At 37.3% G+C, this 24,308-nt stretch overlaps 1 protein-coding gene across 1 annotated transcript in view; it reads left to right on the top strand.

Moving 5' to 3' along the window:
- PIWIL4 (piwi like RNA-mediated gene silencing 4) overlaps window positions 1-24,308 on the top strand; it is a 684,822-nt gene that overhangs the window by 405,242 nt on the left and 255,272 nt on the right. Inside the window, exon 12 of the mRNA XM_053705591.1 lies at window positions 23,065-23,137. Within this exon, the coding sequence (XP_053561566.1) occupies window positions 23,065-23,137 (73 nt within the window). The remainder of the gene's footprint in view (window positions 1-23,064; window positions 23,138-24,308) is intronic.

Here is a 24,308-nt window from a genome sequence, read left to right as displayed (position 1 = left end):
CAGTTTGAAAACTGATATTTACCCCATAACCATTCCACTTTAATTCAATAGCTTCTGGCATTATAACGATACTTTTAAAACTTTTTACCCCAAAGCTTCTATCTCAATTTATATAGTTGCCTATATATGGCCCAGATTATAAATGGCACTTATTACAAGTTGAAGTAAAAAGTTAGTGTAAGAGCAAATGACTCAGGCGCACTAACTTCAGGACTACAGATATCGCGCAAATTTCCCTTTTGTAGTGAAATTTGCGCTTTCGCTCGAGCGCAACCTTTAACTTCTAATTTTTAATATGAGCACTATTTAGCGCAAATGCAATATCAATTGAAAGTACAGGTTGCACTAGAGTAAAGTGACTGTGCTAACCTTTCTTTGGTAAATCTGTTTTACCATGGAATTGTAATATCAAGTTGCACGCTAATGTTAGCATGCAACTTGTTATCTAGTCCTATATGTTTTCTGCTTGATTGTCCATGTGGATGTTTGTGTGTTTGCAGGTGGATATCTATGGGGGCTGTGTGTGTCAGTGCATGTAGATGTCTTTTGGCACCTGTTTGTGTACATGTGGATGTCTATGGGTGCCTGTGCATATGCAAAGTGAATGTGGGTGTCTATGGGTTGCTGTATATTTGTGTGGATGTCTATGGGTGCCTGTGTGTTTGTGTGCATTTGGATTTCTATGGGTGCCTGTGCGTGTGCAAAGGTAATGTGGGTGTCTATGGGTGGCTGTATATTTGTTTGCATATGGATATATAGGGGTGCCTGTGTGTTTGTGTGGATGTCAGTTTAGGACCTGTCACTTGGTGAGTAACCAGTAACAGGTGGTATGATTTCACTCAAAAGGAAGAAAGAGGGCAAACTGTTAGTGAAAATCATTTGCTTAATTATAGGTATCTTTTGCCCCATTTATCTTATACCTCAGACAACATTTAATATGGGTAACTTGACAGATTACCATTAATTATCAAATATTTATTAATTATTACAAACAACTATAACAATTTATACAATGGTGCCGATTTTGAAACAGAAGTCATGAAGCAACGGCCTAAAGACTGCTGCTCCATAACTTGTCCACCTGCTCTGAGGCAGCGGACAGAAATCCTCCCGATCCTATACGATCCGATCGATTGACACCCCCTGCTAGCGGCCGATTGGCTGCAAATCTGCAGGGGCGGCATTGCAAAAGCAGTTCACCAGAACTGCTTGTGCAATGATAAATGCCGACAGCGTATGCTATCTGCATTTATCGATGTGTGGCGGGCATGATACACTACATTGTATCAAGTCCGCTCGCACTATGATAAATTAACCCCTATATCTCAAGATCCAGGAGGTATCCAGTAATAATTTTAAGAAACGTTTTTACAGACTGGATACCCTTCTCAGACCAATTAGCTTGTTCTATACCATAAATGCAAAAGACTAAGAGGGATATTTATCAAGCCGTCAACCGCAAATACGCTGGAATTCCGCAGCGTAATTGTGGCGAGCTTGATTCAACCCATTTATCAAAGCCTACAGACCGGCAAAAGTTGAAATTTGTGAGGTAACATACGATCCTCCGGTCTCAATCCGACACAGATCGATGCTTACATCATTACAGATGTTCCGAATACAAATTCGGCACTATCTGACACCTTTTGCCATTTATAAAACTTCTAACAGGTAAGCTCGGCACTATTCCGACCCACCGTACCTGGTTTTCAATCCGCCACCCTGGAGCCGCGGATGCCATAGGAATCAATGGGAGTCTGAAAGCAGCAAAAGCTTATGTTCGATGCTGCCAGATATCCCATTAATTTCTATGGTAGAAAACAAATTACGTTTACACCTAACACCCTAACATAATCCCTGAGTCTAAACACCCCTAATCTTCCGCTCCAACATGGCCGCAACCTAACTAAAGTTATTAACCCCTATTCCACCGCTCCCGGACCCTGCCACAACTAAATAAATATATTAACCCCTATCCCATCGCTCCCGGAGCCCACCGCAACTAGATACATGTATTAACCCCTATCCCGCTGCAACTGTAATAAAATTATTAACCTCTAAACTGCCAGCCCCCTCACATCGCCATAAACTAAATTAAGCTATTAACCCCTAAACCTAACAACCCGCTAACTTTACATTATAATTACCTCATCCTTATCTTATAATAAATTTAAACTTACCTGTAGAATTAAAATAAACTATATTAAACTATTAATTAACCTACCCTAACTATTATCCTACAATTCTATTACTACATATTTAAAAACCTAACCCTACTCAAGTATAATAGTTGTTAGGGTAGGTTAATTAATAGTTTAATATAGTTTAATAGAATTGTAGGATAATAGTTAGGGTAGGTTAATTAATAGTTTAATATAGTTTAATGGAATTGTAGGATAATAGTTAGGGTAGGTTAATTAATAGTTTAATATAGTTTAATGGAATTGTAGGATAATAGTTAGGGTAGGTTAATTAATAGTTTAATATAGTTTATTTTAATTCTACAGGTAAGTTTAAATTTATTATAAGATAGGGATGAGGTAATTATAATGTAAAGTTAGCAGGTTGTTAGGTTTAGGGGTTAATAGCTTAATTTAGTTTATGGCGATGTGAGGGGCTGGCGGTTTAGGGGTTAATAGGTTTAGTAAGTGGTAGTGATGTGGGAGACCAGGGGTTTAGGGGTTAAAACATTTATTTAGGTTGTGGCGGGGTCCGGGAGTGGCGGGATAGGGGTTAATACTTTTATTTACTTGTGGTGGGGTCCGAGAGCGGTGGGATAGGGGTTAATAACTTTATTTAGTTGGGGCGGGGTCCGGGACCGGTGGGATATGGGTTAAACATTTTAGTATAGTGGCGGAGTTTAGTGACAGGGTATAAATAAAGTTGGGAAAAAGCTGAATAGCAGCGAGATCGATGATTGTTAGTTAACAACAGTTCGCTGCTCATCGCCCCGTACTTCGTGCGTGGCTTTTTGCTGGCTTTTTTTATAAATATGGCGATCGTATTCTGGTCCGCAGCTGCGATGTTAGGCGAGCATATTGGTGCCGTCGAATGCAGCATAGTTGACGGCTTGATAAATATCCCTCTAAGGGGTCAATTTATAAAAGCGTCAATCTCGGTGCATTCGCCCGGATCTAAATACGATAACCTTATTTATACAAAAAAGCCATCAAAAACATGCGCGTCAAGTACGGTACGAAGAGAATCCGACTGTTGTTAACTAACAGTCATCGATGTCGCAGTTATTCAGGTTTTTTCCAACTTTATTTATACCATATCATTACTGTCCATGAACAAGCACATTTCTCTAAAGCTAATCATTTATTTTTTAACTGTTAATGTCCAAGAAATAGCTACATTTATACCTCAACAAACAATATCTCATATAAATATTTTTATATTTATTTGTTATACAAAAAAATCTTTTATATGATACTTTCACATAAATTAATGTGTATTTATATTTCTAGAAGTCATGATATGCTTTAATCTCATTTTGCAAATCTCATTGCAAATATAACATGTAATCAGGGTATCATAGGTATTTATTTGCAATCAATTGATATTTTAAGAGCTGGGCCAGTTTTCTCTCTGTACCTGTGTAACCCCTCCTGATTGCAATCTAGTTTTAGAAACCACCCCTTCACAAGTGTTATAAAATGGGCTGGCATATAAGATGACATTTCTTACTGAAAAAGAAATTCAAGAGATGGAAGAAATACACTGAAAATAGCATGACAGTAAAGAGGTGATTTTAATTTCTGCTGTATCTGATTCATGACAGTGGGCTATCCCTTCGAGCTATCAGTTTAAGATTATATTGAATCAAACATCATTTCAAATTTTAAATTCCTTGTCTAAAATATTACACGGTGTGTCCTAATGTCAGCATCAATGTTATATACACATATGTATTTATGTATTTATATGTGTATATATGTCTGTAGATACTTATATTTAGACATGTATATGTATGTATCTCAATGTTAAAGTCCTTTTCCTGCCCTTCTTTCACCTGAGACCACATATCTTTGAGCCCTTATAACTTTTTTTGTGTAATCATTTTTTTTAATACTTTCTCTTGTAAGGTGTATCCAGTCCACGGATCATCCATTGCTTGTGGGATATTCATCTTCCCAACAGGAAGCTGCAAGAGGATCACCCACAGCAGAGCTGTCTATATAGCTCCTCCCCTAACTGCCACTCCCAGTCATTCTCTTGCAGCTCTCGACAAGAAAGGAAGTAGCTAGAGAGATGTGGTGAATTTATTTAGTTTATCTTCAATCAAAAGTTTGTTATTTTCAAATGGTACCGGAGTTGTACTATTTTAGCCTCAGGCAGAAAGTTGAAGAAGAGTCTCCCTGTGGTCTTTGATGATCTTAGCAGGTTGTAACTAAGATCCATTGCTGTTCTCACACATAACTGAAGAGATAGGTAACTTCAGCTGGGGGAATGGTGTGCAGGGTCTCCTGCTATGAGGTATGTGCAGTTTAAATTTTTCTAGAGAAATGAATATGCTAGAAAATGCTGTTAATGCCGTATTTATTTAAGGTAAGCCTGATTACAGTGATTTAATAACGACTAGTATCATGCTTGCTGTAAAGGGTAATATTCTTATTACTTTCTCACATTACTGAAAAATAAGATAACGTTTGCTGGAAGTGTTTAAACGTTTTTTTCTACATATTGGTGATAAAACTTTATTGGGGCCCAGTTTTTTACACATGGCTGGCTAGATTTTGCCTAGGGATAGTTTTGTTAGGCCCTCTCACTGTGAATACAGGTTGTGAGGGGCCTATTTTCACGCCTAAATGCGCATTAGATTTTGCAGCTTGAGACATCCAGTTTCCCTGAAGGAGTCCCCTGAACACTTAGGACCTCTCTAAAGGGTTTTTGTGCCTTTCAAAGTCGTTATATGGGTAGGTAGGGCCACATCAGAGCTGTGGCAGTTTGTTGTGACTGTTGAAAAACGTTTATATTGTTTTTTTTATCCGGTTTTGAAACTAAGGGGTTAATCATCCATTTGCAAGTGGGTGCAATGCTCTGGATACACCTTACAAGAGAAAACAAAATTTATGCTTACCTGATAAATTTATTTCTCTTGTGGTGTATCCAGTCCACGGCCCGCCCTGTTATTTTAAGGCAGGTGTGTTTTATTTTTAAACTACAGTCACCACTGCACCCTATAGTTTCTCCTTTCTCTTGCTTGTCTTCGGTCGAATGACTGGGAGTGGCAGTTAGGGGAGGAGCTATATAGACAGCTCTGCTGTGGGTGATCCTCCTGCATCTTCCTGTTGGGAAGGAGAATATCCCACAAGTAATGGATGATCTGTGGACTGGATACACCACAAGAGAAATAAATTTATCAGGTAAGCATAAATTTTGTTTTTTATTAGATGGTGTTATAATGAGTGTGACAACTTTGTAATGTATTTTTTGTTTTGCAAAATAGTTAACCAGAGCTCTCAGGTGTATCCCGATGCACGTTAAATTAAATTGCGATCAAGCGATCATGTTTAAATTCAACTTATAATACAAGCGTTAAATCCTATGCACGCAAACAGCCGCAATAAACTCAATATCGCTTGCGCATAACTGTTAGAGCAACACTCATAATCTGCCCTATAGTTCTTATTATTATTTTGACTGGCAAAGGCAACTGTTTTATATTATATATAAATGTCCTTAAAGGAGATTTAACTCATTGCTAACTAAATCCTATCTAACACTATTCTAATACTGAATTTATACACAGCCGCTCATTTGAAAGAGGTTTGAATGAGTGGTTTGAACTTAAGACTTTAGGGCCGATTTACTAATGTGCGGGCGGACGGATCATGACCACCGCACATCGATAAATGGCAACAGCATACGCTGTCGGCATTTATCATTGCACAAGCATTTCTCGTGAAATGCTTGTACTGCGCCGCCCCCTGCACATTTGTGGCCAATCGGACGGTAGCAGGGGGTTTTAATCAACCCGATCGTATCCGATGGTGCTGATTGCTGTCTGCTGCCTCAGATGTGGCAGACAAGTAAAGGAGCAGCGGTCTTAAGACCACTGCTTCTTAACGCCTGTTTCCAGCAAGCCTGAAGGCTCACGCGGAAACAGATACTTGACGGGTTGATAAATTAACCCTTTTAACTCTATTCGTTTTGTGTGGATCCTTGGTTGATGCTCTTGATGTATGCAATATAAATGTACTCACATTTCTAGGCTTATTTTAATACATTATTTTCAATTTGAAATTAGTTCATCAGAACATTTTTTTCACAGTTTAAACAAAATGTGATTAATTTCTGGCCGATTGTTGATATTCTGTGCACAGTTGCTTATTGCAATACTGTTTTTTTAACTGAAAGTTTCAGGTGTTTATAACAACATTATAATCCAAAAATATCAAAACATTTACGCCTAGATTACGAGTCTTGAGTTAGCCTTAAAAAGCAGTGTTAAGAGGTCCCAACGCTGCTTTTTAACGCCCGCTGGTATTACGAGTCTGGCAGGTACAGGTGTACCACTCACTTTTCTTCCGCGACTCGAGCATACCGCAAATCCCCTTTCGTCAATTGCGTATCCTATCTTTTCTATGGGATTTGCCTAACGCCGGTATTACGAGTCTAGGAGAAAGTGAGCAGTACACCCTCTCCTGTCAAGACTGATACCGCATTTAAAAGTAACATAAAACTCTTAACTAAAGTGCTAAAAAGTACACTAACACCCATAAACTACCTATTAACCCCTAAACCGAGCCCCCCACATCGCAAACACTTAAATAAAAATGTTAACCCCTAATCTGCCGACCGGACATCGCCGCCACTTTAATAAATGTATTAATCCCTAAACCGCCGCACTCCCGCCTCACAAACACTAGTTAAATATTATTAACCCCTAATCTGCCGTCCCTAACATCGCCGACACCTACCTACATTTATTAACCCCTAATCTGCCGCCCCCAATGTCGCCACAACTATATTAAAGGTATTAACCCCTAAACCTAAATCTAACCCTAACACCCCCCTAACTTAAATATAATTTAAATAAATATAAATAAAATGAATACAATTAATTAAATTATTCCTATTTAAAACTAAATACTTACCTGTAAAATACAGCTTAGGATTTATTTTTATTTTGCTGGCAACTTTGTATTTATTTTAACTAGGTAGAATAGTTATTAAATAGTTATTAACTATTTAATAACTACCTAGCTAAACTAAATACAAAAGTACCTGTAAAATAATAAGTTACAATTACACCTAACACTACACTATAAATAAAATAATTACCTAAACTACCTACAATTAATAACAATTAAATTAAATAAACTAAAGTATGAAAAACAACAAACACTAAATTACAGAAAATAAAAAAATAATTCCAATTTTTTTTAAACTAATTACACCTAATCTAATCCCCCTAATACAATGAAAAAGCCCCCCAAAATAATAAAATTCCCTACCCTATACTAAATTACAAATAGCCCTTATAAGGGCCTTTTGTGGGGCATTGCCCCAAAGTAATCAGCTCTTTTACCTGTAAAAAAAAAATACAATACTGATGCAGCCAATAGGATTGAGCTCGCATTCTATTGGCTGATTGGAACAGCCAATAGAATGTGAGCTCAATCCTATTGGCTGATTGCATCAGCCAATAGGATTTTTCCTACCTTAATTCCAATTGGCTGATAGAATCCTATCAGCCAATCGGAATTGAAGGGACGCCATCTTGGATGACATCATTTAAAGGAACCTTCATTCTTCAGTTGGACTTTGTTTGAAGAGGATGCTCCGCGTCGGCTGGATTGAAGATGGACCCGCTCCGCTCCGGATGGATGAAGATAGAAGATGCCGCCTGGATGAAGACTTCTGGCCGTCTGGAGGACCTATTCTGCCCAGATCGGATGAAGACTTCTGCCCAGATCGGAGGTCCACTTGTGCCCAGCTGGGTGAAGACATCTCAAGGTAGGGTGATCTTCAAGGGGTTAGTGTTAGATTTTATTAAGGGGGGATTGGGTTGGTTTTAGAGTAGCGTTGGGTGTGTGGGTGGTGGGTTTTAATGTTGGGGGGGTATTGTATTTTTTTTACAGGTAAAAGAGCTGATTAGGGAATTTCATTATTTTTGGGGGCTTTTTTTATTTTATTAGGGGGATTAGATTAGGTGTAATTAGTTTAACAAAATTGTAATTATTTTTTATTTTCTGTAATTTAATGATTGTTGTTTTTTGTACTTTAGTTTATTTAATTTAATTGTAATTAATTGTAGGTAGTTTAGGTAATTATTTTAATTATAGTGTAGTGTTAGGTGTAATTGTAACTTAGGTTAGGATTTATTTTACAGGTACTTTTGTATTTATTTTAGCTAGGTAGTTACTAAATAGTTAATAACTATTTAGTAACTATTCTACCTAGTTAAAATAAATACAAACTTGCCTGTAAAATAAAAATAAATCCTAAACTAGCTACAATGTAACTATTAGTTATATTGTAGCTATCTTAGGATTTATTTTATAGGTAAGTATTTAGTTTTAAATAGGAATAATTTAATTAATTGTATTAATTTTATTTAGATTTATTTAAATTATATTTAAGTTAGGGGGTGTTAGGGTTAGACTTAGGTTTAGTGGTTAATAACTTTATTATACTGGCGGCGACGTTGGTGGCGGCGGCAGATTAGAGGTTAATAAATTTAATATAGTTGCGGCGACGTTTGGGGGGCAGAGTAGGGGTTAAGAAATATAATGTAGGGTTTGGCGATTTTGGGGGCAGTAGATTAGGGGTTCATAAGTATAATGTAGGTGGCGGCGGTGTCCGGAGCGGCAGATTAGGGGTTACTAATATAATGTAGGTGGCGGCGGTGTCCAGAGCGGCAGATTAGGGGTTAATAAGTGTAAGATTAGGGGTGTTTAGACTCGGGGTTCATGTTAGGGTGTTAGGTGTAGACATAAAATGTATTTCCCCATAGGAAACAATGGGGCTGCGATAGGAGCTGAACGCTGCTTTTTTGCAGGTGTTAGGTTTTTTTTCAGCTGGCAAAGCCACATTGTTTCCTATGGGGAAATCGTGCACGAGCACGTTTAGCCAGCTCACCGCTACCGTAAGCAGCGCTGGTATTACAGTGAGATGTAGAGCTAAATTTTGCTCTACGCTCACTTTTTAAAGGCTAACGCCGGGTTGAAAAAACCTGTAATACCAGCGCTGTCTTAAGTGAGTGGTGAGAAAAAAAGGCTTGTTAACACTGCACACCATTACCGACAAAAACTCGTAATCTAGCCGTTAGTTTGACTTTGTAGCAAGCTTTACATGTTGGATAATTTGCTTTTGCTTCTAATGCTTTTAGCTGTATATACAAGATTCCTGTAAATGATGGAAATATGTAGTTTAGTTAGCTATCAGGTTGCCTCTGTCTGCTTTTGGTGTCTGTACACTCTGTTATTTTCTCTTAAAACTAGTTTGTTCCTCTCTGGCTGCGATGTTGTGAACTTAATTTCATAGCCATGTCATATTCAGAAAATTATAATATAAAACAAGAACATTGTTAATGCACTCACCCTCCTCTATGATCAGGTAACTCGTGGCTACATTTAATCCTGTGGATTTAATCGTCCTGTATGGGAAACACATTGAGCAAGATTACAAGACGCGCGGCAAATCAGTTGTGAAAACACTGCGCGAGTTACGGCTTTTTCACAATTGGGGTTGCACAACTATTACAATAACTTTGATTGCGCATGTTAAGCCGCATAAACTAAACAGCCAAATCATGTGCGTGTTCACGTATTCCTCATAGAAGTCAATGGAGAAGACAAAGAGAAAAAAAAGCACACACAAACCCTAATATGTTGCCCAAATCCCTTAAAGTATTCTCCTTGAAGGTGTACATGAAAATACGAATATTTCATATTGTTAAAATGTTTTCGTAACGGAATATGTTCTATTTATTTATAAATAAATATTTCTCTATATATGTGATGATTTTTGGACTGATATATCTATTTATAGCGAGAAATTTAAATGAAAAAATATAAATATCTAGATATCTCGTGATCGATATCCAAACTTCGCTTTGAAAATCCCTCTAAGATATTGTTTAATGTGCATAAGATTGTAATGTGAAATATTGTCATTATCTCCATAGTTAAACATATCTCTCTCTCTCTCTCTCTCTCTCTCTATATATATATATATATATATATATATATATATATATATATATATATATATATATATATAAATATAAAAATCCATGTTTCTCTATGTATGTGTATGTATCTCTATGTAAAATCCCTTTGTAGGCTTTTTTTTTTTCTAACAACCGAGATCTCCTATTTTTGAGCCCTTATAACTTTAGTGTGCAATATTTTTTTTTAAATAATTTTAATTAGACAGTGTTAATATGAGTGTAACTGTACTTTGTAATGTATTTTTTAAGTGTTTCGTAAAATTTTTATGTTGCACAAAACTGTTAACTACAGCTCTTCAAGTGCGGAAAGGATTTTTGCATAAAAGGTGAATGCGCGTTTCAAGACTTGAATGGAAATTGATTGCAAAAGTCCACATTGCATGCAGAAAACTCATACCGCGCGACTTGTAATCTTGCCCTTTGAATTCCCAAAATCAAACTTGTACCTCTCAAATAGGATTAATCAGCACTTCATGGCTGCCCTTATATGTATGTTATATTATGTTGTTAGTCACACAACAAAACAATAGATGCCTGAGAGGTAAATAGTTCAAACACAAAGTGCTAGATTACAAGTCCCCTTAGACCACATTGTTAAGGCACTTTTCAGTGCCGTTTTTTTTCCCTAACACCCCACACCCGCCAACTTTAGCCACCAAAAGCTGCCTAGTGCACTTGACCTCTGATTTTTTGAGAGCTAATTGTAGTGGCTGGTTATTTTATCGCATGCCTGTAAACGGGTGAATTTGCCCGTTTGCAGGCACGGTAAATTAAACCTCCACTTGTAATCTAGCCCAAAATATTTAGCGAAATTTAAAAACACTGTTCCGCCCCTTGGATACAACATGCTATGTCATCTGATGCGTTTCGCGCTTTACATCGCTCTTTCTCAAAAATTGTTGTTCAGAAAATTACATTGTCCAGTGCTGGCTCCTGGAAGAATATTGGTAGCAATATTAATCCTAAAAAAAACAATGGAAAAACAGATTTACAAATTACTGTTTATATTTTTATAATAGCTGAAGTCTTATTGAAGCACCCCATAAGCAACAACTTCTTGTACCATAATAACTATCTAAGTTTATGCAAGGGCTCATATTTGAACAAGGTTAAAGAAAAATTAGATCTGTTGATTTGTTTATGCTTAGAGTATATTGCAATTTATGCTCTGATTTGCAAGAAGCCATTTAAAACTTCCATTTTCCTAGCACAATTTGCAGGGTTTTGCTATTTCACAGTAGTCCCTAGCATTTAACAACTATCAGCAGGACAGAAAGTGTCAAGTGAGTTACTGATGATCTTATTCAGGACTCATGGGCGACAGTTGCATTAACTATATTGATAGAATGCTTAACAAATCCTCAACACAAGATATCATAAATTAGGCAGTCTGTAAATATAAATAAATATAAATAACTATTTATACTGGATCTCCTTATAAGTCTAGTAAGATATAGGATGTTGTAGCACAGAATATATGAACAATACTTATATTAAAGGGACAGTCAAACCCAAAATTGTTATTGTTTAAAAAGATAAGCCTTTGCTAACCATTCTCCAGCTTTGCACAACCAACATTGTTCTATTAATATACTCTATAGCATGCCTCTAAATTTCTGCCTGTTTCTGAGCCACTACAGACAGCCTCTTATCATTCTTTTTTATTTGCTTTTCACAACAGGATACTGCTAGTTCATGTGGGCCATATAGGTAACATTGTGTGGAGTTTTTTTATGATTAATTGGCTAAAATCAATAGATATTAAGAAGTCATGTGATCAGGGGGCTGTGAAAAGAGGCTTAGATACAAGGTAATCACAGAGGTAAAAATATATTAATATAACCATGTTTGCTGTGCAAAACTGGGCAATGGGTAATAAAGGGATTATCTATCTTTTTAAACCATAAAAATGTGGGAGTACACTGTCCCTTTAAGTAGAAACATCCTGGGCAATATAATTATTAGCCAGATCCACAAAAGAAGTTGAGTTAACAAATAGTGTTGTGTGTTTAAGCACAAGTACTTCCATGTTGGTTCCTGCCAACCTGCTAGAAGGTGAGAAGTCCACCACATGCCAGTGAGCTCTAGAATTTTCCACTGTATGAGAAGCTTCAAGTTAATCCTTAGCTGCAGTATCCAGTTGAAGAAGAGCTCATCCAAGCCAGTATACTGTGATTCACCATAGAGTAATCCATGGCACTCAACCATCCCCCCTCCAATTTGTACGTCTTTATTACATGAGCTAGGTCCAGCTGAATCAGGTCATCTCTACGCAGGTTGAAACAAAGGGTTTTCAGCTCAAAGTAAAACTTGGAAATGGGCATCTAAGCGATTGCTCAATACAGACAGGACTCCAGTTGCCAAGAATAAAGTGCCCGATGCAACTTCTGTCTCTGTTTGAAAAACAAACGGCTAGATTATGAATTTTGCGTTATGAGGGGTGCGGTACAAACTTGCACGTTATTGTCACCGCTCACTTAACTACATCGCTGGTATTACAGCTTTTTACAAACCCGGCAAGGCAAGAAGTGAGCGTAGAGCAAAATTGAGCTCCATACCGCATTCCAATACCAGCGCTGCTTAAGTCAGCGGTGAGCTGGTTGTACGTGCTTGTGCACGATTTCCCCATAGACATCAATGGGGAGAGCCGGCTGAAAAAAAGCCTAACACCTGCAAAAAAGCAGCGTAAAGCTCTGTAACGCAGCCCCATTGATTCCTATGGGGAAACAAAATGTATGTTTACACCTAACACCCTAACATGAACCCCAAATCTAAACACCTCTAATCTTACATTCATTAACCCCTAATCTGCCGCCCCCGACATCGCCAATACCTACATTATACTTATTAACCCCTAATCTGCCGCTCCGGACATCGCCGCCACTATAATAAACATATTAACCCCTAAACTGCCGCACTTCTGCATCACAAACACTAGTTAAATATTATTAACCCCTAATCTGCCGCCCCTAACATCGCCGCCACCTACCTACATTTGTTAACCCCTAATCTGCTGCCCCCAACGTCGCCGCCACTATATTAAAGTTATTAACCCCTAAACCCAAGTCTAACCCTAGCCCCCTAACTTAAATATAATTAAAATAAATTTAAACAAAACCTACTATTAATAACTAAATAATTCCTATTTAAAACTAAATACCTATAAAATAAACCCTATGATAGCTACAATATAACTAATAGTTACATTGTAGATAGCTTAGGGTTTATTTTTATTTTACAGGCAAATTTGTATTTATTTTAACTAGGTAGAATAGTTACTAAATAGTTATTAACTATTTACTAACTACCTAGCTAAAATAAATACAAATTTACCTGTAAAATAAAACCTAACCTAAGTTACAATAACACCTAACACTACACTACAATTAAATAAATTACCTAAATTAAATACAAATACCTAAATTACAAAAAAAACACTAAATTACGTAAAATAGAAAACAAATTACAAGATCTTTAAACTAATTAAACCTAATCTAATAGCCATGTCAAAATAAATAAAAGCCCGCCCAAAATAAAAAAAAAAACCCTAGCCTAAACTAAACTACCAATAGCCCTTAAAAGGGCCTTTTGCGGAGCATTGCCCCAAAGAAATCAGCTCTTTTACCTGAAAAAAAATACAAACGACCCCCCATCAGTAAAACCCACCACCCACACAACCAACCCTCCAAATAAAACCATAACTAAAAAAAACTAAGCTCCCCATTGCCCAGAAAAGGGCATTTGGATGGGCATTGCCCTTAAAAGGGCATTTAGCTCTATTACGGCTCAAAGCCCTAACCTAAAAATAAAACCCACCCAATAAACCCTTATAAAAACCTAACACTAACCCCCTGAAGATCCACTTACAGTTTTGAAGATCCAACATCCATCCTCAATGAAGCCGGGAGAAGTCCTCATCGAAGCGGCAAGACGTCCTCAACGAAGCCCGGCAGAAGTCCTCAACGAAGCCCGGCAGAAGTCTTCATCCAAGCTGGGAGAAGTGATCCTTCAGACGGGCAGACGTCTTCATCCAGACGGCATCTTCTATCTTCATCCATCCAGTGTGGAGTGGCTCGATCTTCAAGACATCCGGCGCGGAGCATCCTCTTCCAACAAAGTCTTCTTCCAGAATGAATATCTCTTTAAGTGACGTCATCCAAGATGGCGTCCCTTAGATTCCAATCGGCTGATAGAATTCTATCAGCCATCGGAATTAAGGTTGAAAAAATCCTATTGGTTGATGCAATCAGCCAATAGGATTGAACTTCAATCCTATTGGCTGATCCAATCAGCCAATAGGATTGAGCTCGCATTCTATTGGCTGTTCCAATCAGCCAATAGAATGCGAGCTCAATCCTATTGGCTGATTGGATCAGCCAATAGGATTGAAGTTCAATCCTATTGTGATTTTTTCAACCTTAATTCCGTCTGGCTGATAGAATTCTATCAGCCAATCGCAATCTAAGGGATGCCATCTTGGATGACGTCACTTAAAGAGATATTCATTCTGGAAGAAGACTTCGTTGGAAGAGGATGCTCCGCGCCGGATGTCTTGAAGATGGAGCCGCTCCGTGCCGGATGGATGAAGATAGAAGATGCCGTCTGGATGAAGACTTCTGCCTGTCTGGAGGACCACTTCTCCCGGCTTGGATGAACACTTCTCCCGGCTTCGTTGAGGACTTCTTGCTGCTTCGATGAGGACTTCTCCCGGCTTCATTGAGGATGGATGTCGGATCTTCAAAACTGTAAGTGGATCTCCAGGGGTTAGTATTAGGTTTTTTTAAGGGTTTATTGGGTGGGTTTTATTTTTAGGTTAGGGCTTTGGGCCGCAGTAGAGCTAAATGCCCTTTTAAGGGCAATGTCTATCCAAATTTCAGGGCAATGGGAAGCTTAGGTTTTTTTAGTTAGGGTTTAATTTGGGGGGTTGGTTGTGTAGGTGGTGGGTTTTACTATTGGGGGGTTGTTTGTATTTTTTTTTTCAGGTAAAAGAACTGATTTCTTTGGGGCAATGCCCCGCTAAAGGCTCTTTTAAGGGCTATTGGTAGTTTAGTTTAGGCTAGGGTTTTTTTTTTATTTTGGGGGGACTTTTTTATTTTGATAGGGCTATTAGATTAGGTGTAATTAGTTTAAAGATCTTGTAATTTGTTTTTTATTTTATGTAATTTAGTGTTTGTTTGTTTTTTGTAATTTAGGTAATTGTATTTAATTTATTTAATTGTATTTAATTTAGGTAATTTATTTAATTGTAGTGTAGTGTAAGGTGTTATTGTAACTTAGGATAGGTTTTATTTTACAGGTAAATTTGTATTTATTTTAGCTAGGTAGTTAGTAAATTGTTAATAACTATTTAATAACTATTCTACCTAGTTAAAATAAATACAAACTTGCCTGTAAAATAAAAATAAACCCTAAGCTAGATACAATGTAACTATTTGTTATATTGTAGCTAGCTTAGGGTTTGTTTTATAGGTAAGTATTTAGTTTTAAATAGGAATTACTTAGTTATTAATAGTAGGTTTTATTTAGATTTATTTTAATTATATTTAAGTTAGGGGGTGTTAGGGTTAGGGTTAGACCTAGGTTTAGGGGTTAATAAATTTAGTATAGTGGCGGCGACTTTGGGGGTGGCAGATTAGGGGTTAATAAATGTAGATAGGTGGCGGCGATGTTAGGGACGGCAGATTAGGGGTTAATAATATTTAACTGTTTGCGAGGCGGGAGTAGGACGGTTTAGGGGTTAATGTGTTTATTATAGTGGCGGCGATGTCGGGAGCGGCAGATTAGGGGTTAATAATTTTATTTTAGTGTTTGCGATTCGGGAGGGCCTCAGTTTAGGGGTTAATAGGTAGTTTATGAGTGTTAGTGTACTTTTTAGCACTTTAGTTATGAGTTTTATGCTACAGCTTTGTGGTGTAAAACTCATAACTACTGACTTTAGAATGCGTTATGAATCTTGATGGTATAGGCTGTACCGCTCACTTTTTGGCCTCCCAGGACAAGCTTGTAATACCGGCGCTATGGAAGTCCCATAGAAAAAAGAAATAGAAAAAAAGTTGATTTGCGGTAAGGCCAAAAAAGTGTGCGGTGCCCCTAAATCTGCAAGACTCGTAATAGCAGCCGTAGTCAAAAAGCAGCGTTATGAGCCTTAACGCTGCTTTTTTACTCATAACGCAAGACTTGTAATCTAGCCGAATGTTATTGCCTCTTTTGAATGATAAAAGTGAATTATGTGTCTGTAAAGGTTACTACTTCTCTCAGAGAAGTTGAATGTGGACCTTGCTGAGGGGGGCTTTAGTGAGAGGTCAACCCTCCTCTGTTAACAGTGGGTCTTTAAAAGTTCTGGAATACTGGTACAATAAAAAGTATTAAGAGGTCTCAGTCATTTCACCAATCTACAGAGATGCTATATGTGTACAGATTTGGAAATATTTACTTTTGTAGGGTTGAGCTGGGTCTATGGAATAGTTTAATTCTGATAACAAAAATATGTAATTTTATTAGTCTCCTGTTTTTTTAGTTTACCCTACAAACACTGCTTTTTGAAGGCAGTTCACAGGCTAGTATTGCCACAGATGATGATTTTTTGTTGAATTTTATATTGTTTAAGGTGCTCACTTTTGATATATCTACTTTTAAATGAACAAATATATGGTATAGTTATCCTTTCTATCTAAACAATTACATTTTTTAGTTTTTGAGTTGTGATAGCCATGGTGTTAAAGAATAATATAGAAATTTTCAGTTAGCCTTTTTGTCTTCAATTTACATAACTCTATGTGATTAAAAATATGTCATGAATCTTTATCAAAGAGGAAAAGTATAGAACACTGAGTTTGAAGCTTCTTCCTAAGTAAGTCTTTCAATGGATAAGGAACAATTAGAAAATTGTATACCCATTAAGGTGTTTACTATTAGCAAATATATACGTTTATTGGGTTAAACAGGATTTGTTAGTTTCCCTCAATAACAAAAGGATGGCATTTTTTTATCTTTGTCATGATCACATGTCAAAAATGACAAGCCATTGTTTGTTACCAATGTTAGTTTTTGGTGCTCTTATGGTTTTCACTGATTGGGTATTAGATCCAGCCTGTGAAATGTTGCAAAATGGTGCACTTTGCTAGCCATCAGGTTAAGAAACATTATATATGTTTATAATATATGTGTCTAGAAGGCATGGAGCATACTTATCTGCCCCTTTCTGCTCAAAGATGTGTAGGCCTTCCTCTTTGTACTTTCAGGAGAGCTCCAACTCTTAAAAACAAGCTAACACCTAATAAAATAGTAATGAAAAAATCATATAATAATTTCCATCTGAAGTGTATTGAGAATCATTTTTTAAGTAAGAAAGGTACCTCTAAATAAGGGAAGAAACGTTGTGGCCTATGTAAGTATATTACACCAGGCACTGATAGTTTTAAATCCAACATGACTAAAGAAAAGTTTTGTATCTGCTCTAGAATTACTTGTGATTCCACATTTGTTGTAGATATTTTAGAATGTATTTGTGGACTCCAGTATACAGGTAGAACCTCTAGACCCATCAAAAAAAGATGGGGGGAACATCTTAGAAATATGAAAAATGCCTCCTTAAAACATAGTGTTCCTAGACTTGTATTATGTAATCATACTTCCGATACTGATACTCTTAAGATTATACCCATCAAGTTCATCCCCAAATCCTGGGGTGTAAATAGATATACGAGACTCAGGCAGAGAGAAACATATTGGATTTGGAAGTTGCAGACTTTGTCACCTTATGGTCTGAATGAAAATATTGATATGGAGGCATTTATTGATTAATTCACTGACTGGATAGTTCTCTGTGGCTTGTTTATTTTAGTTCTGTTTATTTTATCTCTGTTCGCTGTTTGTTATTTGCTAATATGTACTATATATTTGTGTTCTGGAGCATATGGGATTCATTTATGTATTTTTACAGATTTTTTAATTTTATTGTATTTTTCATAGATAATGTTTAGGACCATATTATCAAGATCTATCTATCTTTGTAAGAATATATTTTTGTTTTAATTAGTGACATCCACCTACGGCTAGATTTAGAGTTGGGCGGTAGCCGTCAAAACCAGCGTTAGAGACTCCTAACGCTGGTTTTTACCGCCATCTGGTATTTGGAGTCAGTCAGGAAAGGGTCTAACGCTCACTTTCCAGCCGCGACTTTTCCATACTGCAGATCCCCCTATGCCATTTGCGTATCCTATCTTTTCAATGGGATCTTTCTAACGCTGGTATTTAGAGTCATGGCTGAAGTGAGCGTTAGAAATCTAACGACAAAACTCCAGCCGCAGAAAAAAGTCAGTAGTTAAGAGCTTTTTGGGCTAACGCCGGTTTATAAAGCTCTTAACTACTGTGCTCTAAAGTACACTAACACCCATAAACTACCTATGTACCCCTAAACCAAGGTCCCCCCACATCGCCGCCACTCTATTAAAATTTTTTAACCCCTAATATGCCGCCCCCAACGTCGCCGCTACCTACCTACAATTATTAACCCCTAATCTGCCGACCGAACCGCGCCGCTATTATAATAAAGTTATTAACCCCTAATCCGCCTCACTCCCGCCTCAATAACCCTATAATAAATAGTATTAACCCCTAATCTGCCCTCCCTAACATCGCCGACACCTAACTTCAAGTATTAACCCCTAATCTGCCGATCGGAGCTCACCGCTACTCTAATAAATTTTTTAACCCCTTAAGCTAATTCTAACCCTAACACCCTCCTAAATTAAATATAATTTAAATCTAACTAAATAAATTAACTCTTATTAAATAAATTATTCCTATTTAAATCTAAATACTTACCTGTAAAATAAATCCTAATATAGCTACAATATAAATTATAATTATATTGTAGCTATTTTAGGATTAATATTTATTTTACAGGCAACTTTGTATTTATTTTAACCAGGTACAATAGCTATTAAATAGTTCCGATCAGCCAATAGAATGCGAGCTCAATCTAATTGGCTGATCCAGGTTTAATTGTAACTTAGGTTAGGATTTATTTTACAGGTAATTTTGTAATTATTTTAACTAGGTAACTATTAAATAGTTATTAACTATTTAATAGCTATTGTACCTGGTTAAAATAAATACAAAGTTGCCTGTAAAATAAATATTAATCCTAAAATAGCTATAATATAATTATAATTTATATTGTAGCTATATTAGGGTTTATTTTACAGGTAAGTATTTAGCTTTAAATAGGAATAATTTATTTAATAGGATTTATTTCGTTAGATTTAAATTATATTTAATTTAGGGGGGTGTTAGTGTTAGGGTTAGACTTAGCTTTAGGGGTTAATCCATTTATTACAGTAGCGGCGAGATTCGGTCGGCAGATTAGGGGTTAATAATTGAAGTTAGGTGTCGGCGATGTTAGGGAGGGCAGATTAGGGGTTAATACTATTTATTATAGGGTTATTGAGGCGGGAGTGAGGCGGATTAGGGGTTAATAACTTTATCATAGTAGCGGTGAGGTGCGGTCGGCAGATTAGGGGTTAATTATTGTAGGTAGCTGGCGGCGACATTGTGGGGGGCAGATTAGGGGTTAATAAATATAATATAGGGGTCGGCGGTGTTAGGGGCAGCAGATTAGGGGTACATAGGTATAATGTAGGTAGCGGCGGTATACGGAGCGGCAGATTAGGGGTTAATAATAATATGCAGGGGTCAGCGATAGCGGGGGCGGCAGATTAGGGGTTAATAAGTGTAAGGTTAGGGGTGTTTAGACTTGGGGTTCATGTTAGAGTGTTAGGTGCAGACGTAGGAAGTGTTTCCCCATAGGAAACAATGTAGCTGCGTTAGGAGCTGAACGCTGCTTTTTTGCAGGTGTTAGATTTTTTTTCAACTCAAACAGCCCCATTGTTTCCTATGGGGGAATCGTGCATGAGCACGTTTTTTAAGCTGGCCGCGTCCGTAAGCAACGCTGGTATCCAGAGTTGCAGTGGCGGTATATATGCTCTACGCTCCCTTTTTGGAGCCTAACGCAGCCATTCTGTGAACTCTAAATACCAGCGGTATTTAAAAGGTGCGGGGGGAAAAAAGCACGCGTAGCTAACGCATCCCTTTGGTCGCAGAACTCTAAATCTAGCCGCTAGTGATATACCGAAAACTGATATTTTTTTAGTGCTGTCCTCTGATAACAAGTAGCCGATATGATCAATTGCTGGTATTTGTATCAATCCGGACTAAGGTGTTGGGTCCATTGTGCTGTTATGTATATCATGTAACTCACATGGCTACTTTGAATATATTATCTCCATTGGTGAATATATTGATCAATTATACACGCTGTCCAATGATTTACTTTCCATGGTCTTGTGTTCTTATCCAATTAGAGCATTACACACCTTACGGACATGTACAGTCGCTTGGTGAACACGCCGAACATGTCAGGTATTTAAGCTCACGTTGTACATTTGTTTGTTATCACCTGATGAAACAGTCATGTACTGAGAAACGTGTTGTGAATAAACTGTATTTTAACCTTTGATTGTGAGCGTTTGGTTATCCCCTGGGGGTGGAATATTGGTTCCTCTTTCTGATCGATCATCCCAGCTTCAGAAACCTCAGCGGTGCTATCTTGAACCTGGACAGCGGCTCCTGCAGAGTCATCTGGACGGCTCTGATAGTTTAGCCTGCCCTATTTGCACTGTTGAATGTATTGTGTTTGAGAGTATTGTGTATACTCTTTGCTCCTTTTTGGTGTCTGTTGTGACTTACTTCACTATTGGAGCGCCCTCTTTTATCTCATCTGCCCAGCTGCTGGGGGAAATACGTTTATCGTTTAAAGAGGAGCAGCTCTTAATGAACTTTTCACACTATTTGAGTGGAGTAGATTTATCATTTTTAGTGCATATATGCATATGCCTGCACTTTTGATTTTTGTTTTGAAAGCATGTTTTTCTATTGATATTTGGCGCAGCCAGTTTATTTGAGATTCGTTCTCAAATATATTTGTTTCTTGTATTTTAAGTACAGCAGGACATTCCTTATATGACCACAGTTTTTCAACTGATCTTTAGGTCAAGAAAAACAATCCTCTAGCGAGAAATAATACATTCCACATTCATATGAATGACCGGAAGGGAGACAAACACACTTCTCGACCTCAACAGCCGGCAATCTGCTAGAGGAAGGGTAGCAAAGGACTTGCGTCATCCAGGAGCATCAAAGAATGGCCCCAAACACGTCTCAACCGGAACAGACAAGGTGCAAAGCCCAAGGAAGCGGGGAATTAACCACTAAAGAGAAAAATAAACAAGGAAGGCTGCACAACGGGTATAAATCAAAGAGGAGGTTTATTTGGAAAATAAAACCTAGGCAGACATGGAAAAGGCAAGCAGACTGACGCGTTTCGCACACCATAGTGGCGCTTAATCATAGACTAAGCACCACTAGTGCCAAACTTGCCTTTTCCTACCTGCCTAGGTTTAATTTTCCAAATAAACCTCCTATTTTATTTATACTCGTTGTGCAGCCTCCGTTGTTTATTATACACTTCTTGATATCCAGGTGATCCCCTTAAAGCAGGTGTATCCTACCATCCGCCCGTGCTTAACCCTCAAAAGTAGCACAAAATAGGACAACAATACACACACTCCTACTGCCGTAGAATGCTGCAGGGGTGTCTTGTCCCAAACCAAAAAGTTCATATATGGGCAAATGTATGTAAAAGATTGGTTGAAAAAAACGGTAGTGTAGTTGTAAAGTTATTTCAGGTAATTATGTATATCACCTCACCTCAAAGTCATTTGAAGTAAAACATAACTTTTATTTAATGGCATGAAATAAAATGTACATACCTGGATTTTTCTGATAAAGTACTGTGATAGTCACTATAAATAAAGCTATGGCGAAACGCACCTAGTGACGCAATACAGGGTGGTGACACACTACAGGGGTCGGAGGTATTTAAACAGTACACAGTACTTTATCAGAAAAATCCAGGTCTGTACATTTTATTTCATGCTTTTAAATAAGTTATGTTTTACTTCAAATGACTTGGAGGTGAGGAAAGTTTTTCCTGGATGTTTGGCAACCTGCTGACAGGTGATATACATTATTATCCACTTCTCGACCTCAGTTGCCCTTTACTAGGTCACTCCCAGCTAATGCTTAGCTTCTTACCGGAACTTACAGTATGTGAAAAAAAAACAAGCCCTGACATATCCCCCACTGCAAGGAACTGCGGGGCGAAATGTGAGTAAGCAAAGTAAGGAAATTGCTGTGGCACACAGTCTGCAAGCAACTTTTTCATAACTATTGCTGATAAGTATACACATTCTTTCTATATGGGAACTGTGGATACATGGGCTGCTTTAAGATCTTATGAACAATAACTTGGATCTCTGCCTCTTCATGATCGTAAATAAGAGTTGTGATATGGGTGATTCATGGGAAGATATTCCATTGGTGGATTCAGAACACATTGTATTGGGTTATGGGGGTTCCATTGACAGAGTAATGCTTTCAATGGGCACCAAGAAATTTGTATAAAAAGGAGTATAGTAGCATGGATAGAGCCCCCAATCTGTGACTGTCCTGCAGGACAATTGGCAGACGTGGACTATTGAGAATGTGACTGGGGCATACAGACTGCACACACGCCTCAGTTACACTCAGACATATGCATCAGTCCATTTCCCTGTATATGCTGAGATCAGTGCTGGGATTATGCGGAACAGGTCAATACCAAAACAAGTTTAACATAGAATTAGGCACTATTTAAAAAAAGGTTATTTAAGATTTCTGCCTCTATATATTATTCAAATCCCTTGACTTATATTACATTTTCCAATTTTACTGTAATATAAATACTAATATATAATAATATCTATCTTTTTGTCTTGCAGTGCTAAAGTGGAAGACAGTTCAGTCTCATTCTTACGTGCTCTTCAGCAGTTTGTAACTCCAGATCTCCAGCTGGTATGTACTAAGAATTTTAGGATCTATAAATAAAGAACAAATTTTAGATACAAAAAGATAAACAATAAATGAGTTTCTATTGACGTAAAAGGAAAACTGGTTAGCATGGTATTAGTGGGTATATCTTGTTGTGTTATTGGGTATCTGTGGTAATAAGGGGTTCATTTAAGATTTTATAACTAAATATCATCCCTCTCCACACAACATGAAATGTATTTTCAAGAGCTATGAGACAAAGATATTTTAACCTGTCATGTCTTTGCACCGCCTAAGCAAACCAACCTGCCAGTGAATATAAAATGATGTATAAATTGGTGCCTTTATAGAAGCTCTTTTTCCACTATTGACTTTAAAACTGGGATAATAAGTAACATAGGGGTGTATTGCAATCAGTCAAAATACCATTGTTTAAGTGCATTCTTTGTTATTGCATGCGTTTTGTATATATAAAAAGCCTATTACAGTTCAAGAACCTATATTTTATACACTTTTCAAGCGCAGACCTCCCAACTATACCTATTTAATAGAAACAGTCCCTAATTCTCTCCCGCTGTTCTTCTGAGACAGCCGTATGTCTGATTTGTCAAATTTCCCTTAGCCCCACCCACAACTTGCCCAGACATGCCTACAACTCAAACAGACACGCCCACTGACCGCACAGACAAGCCCACAGTCCCACTCACTATCCCAGCTTGGGTTGCGAACCCCCCCCCTTATTTTCAGGGATCTCCCTTATTTACCCAAACTTATTTAGTCTCCTAAGCGCCCGTATTTATCTGCCCTTAGATTATTTTTCTCCTTTTTTTTTACAAAATGTAAAATCTTCATTCCAAGCATTTAATTAATATTGTACTCTTGTACTATTATTTACTATTTTAGTTTATTTAGTTAATAATTTCAATGTATCTGGCAGTTTAATGTCTTTACTTCCACAGTGCCTTAAATGAGAAATAGAGTTCATGGATTTCCAGATGGTTGTTAAAAGTATTAGGCTTGACTGTTTGTCAGAAGATGATGTACCTTTATATGAAGAATTTTGTTGTATCAAAATGTATCATATGTAAAAAAAATGTTTTGTTTTGTTTTTGTAACTACTGTAAAATTTATTGATTTTCTATGTGAAATTTGTTGATTCGTTAAACTCACTTATTCTCTTTTAAAAAAAATTGGC

This window comes from Bombina bombina, chromosome 3, assembly GCF_027579735.1.
Source record: "Bombina bombina isolate aBomBom1 chromosome 3, aBomBom1.pri, whole genome shotgun sequence".
NCBI classification, from domain to species: domain Eukaryota; kingdom Metazoa; phylum Chordata; class Amphibia; order Anura; family Bombinatoridae; genus Bombina; species Bombina bombina.
This window is presented reverse-complemented; position numbering and strand designations above follow the sequence as displayed.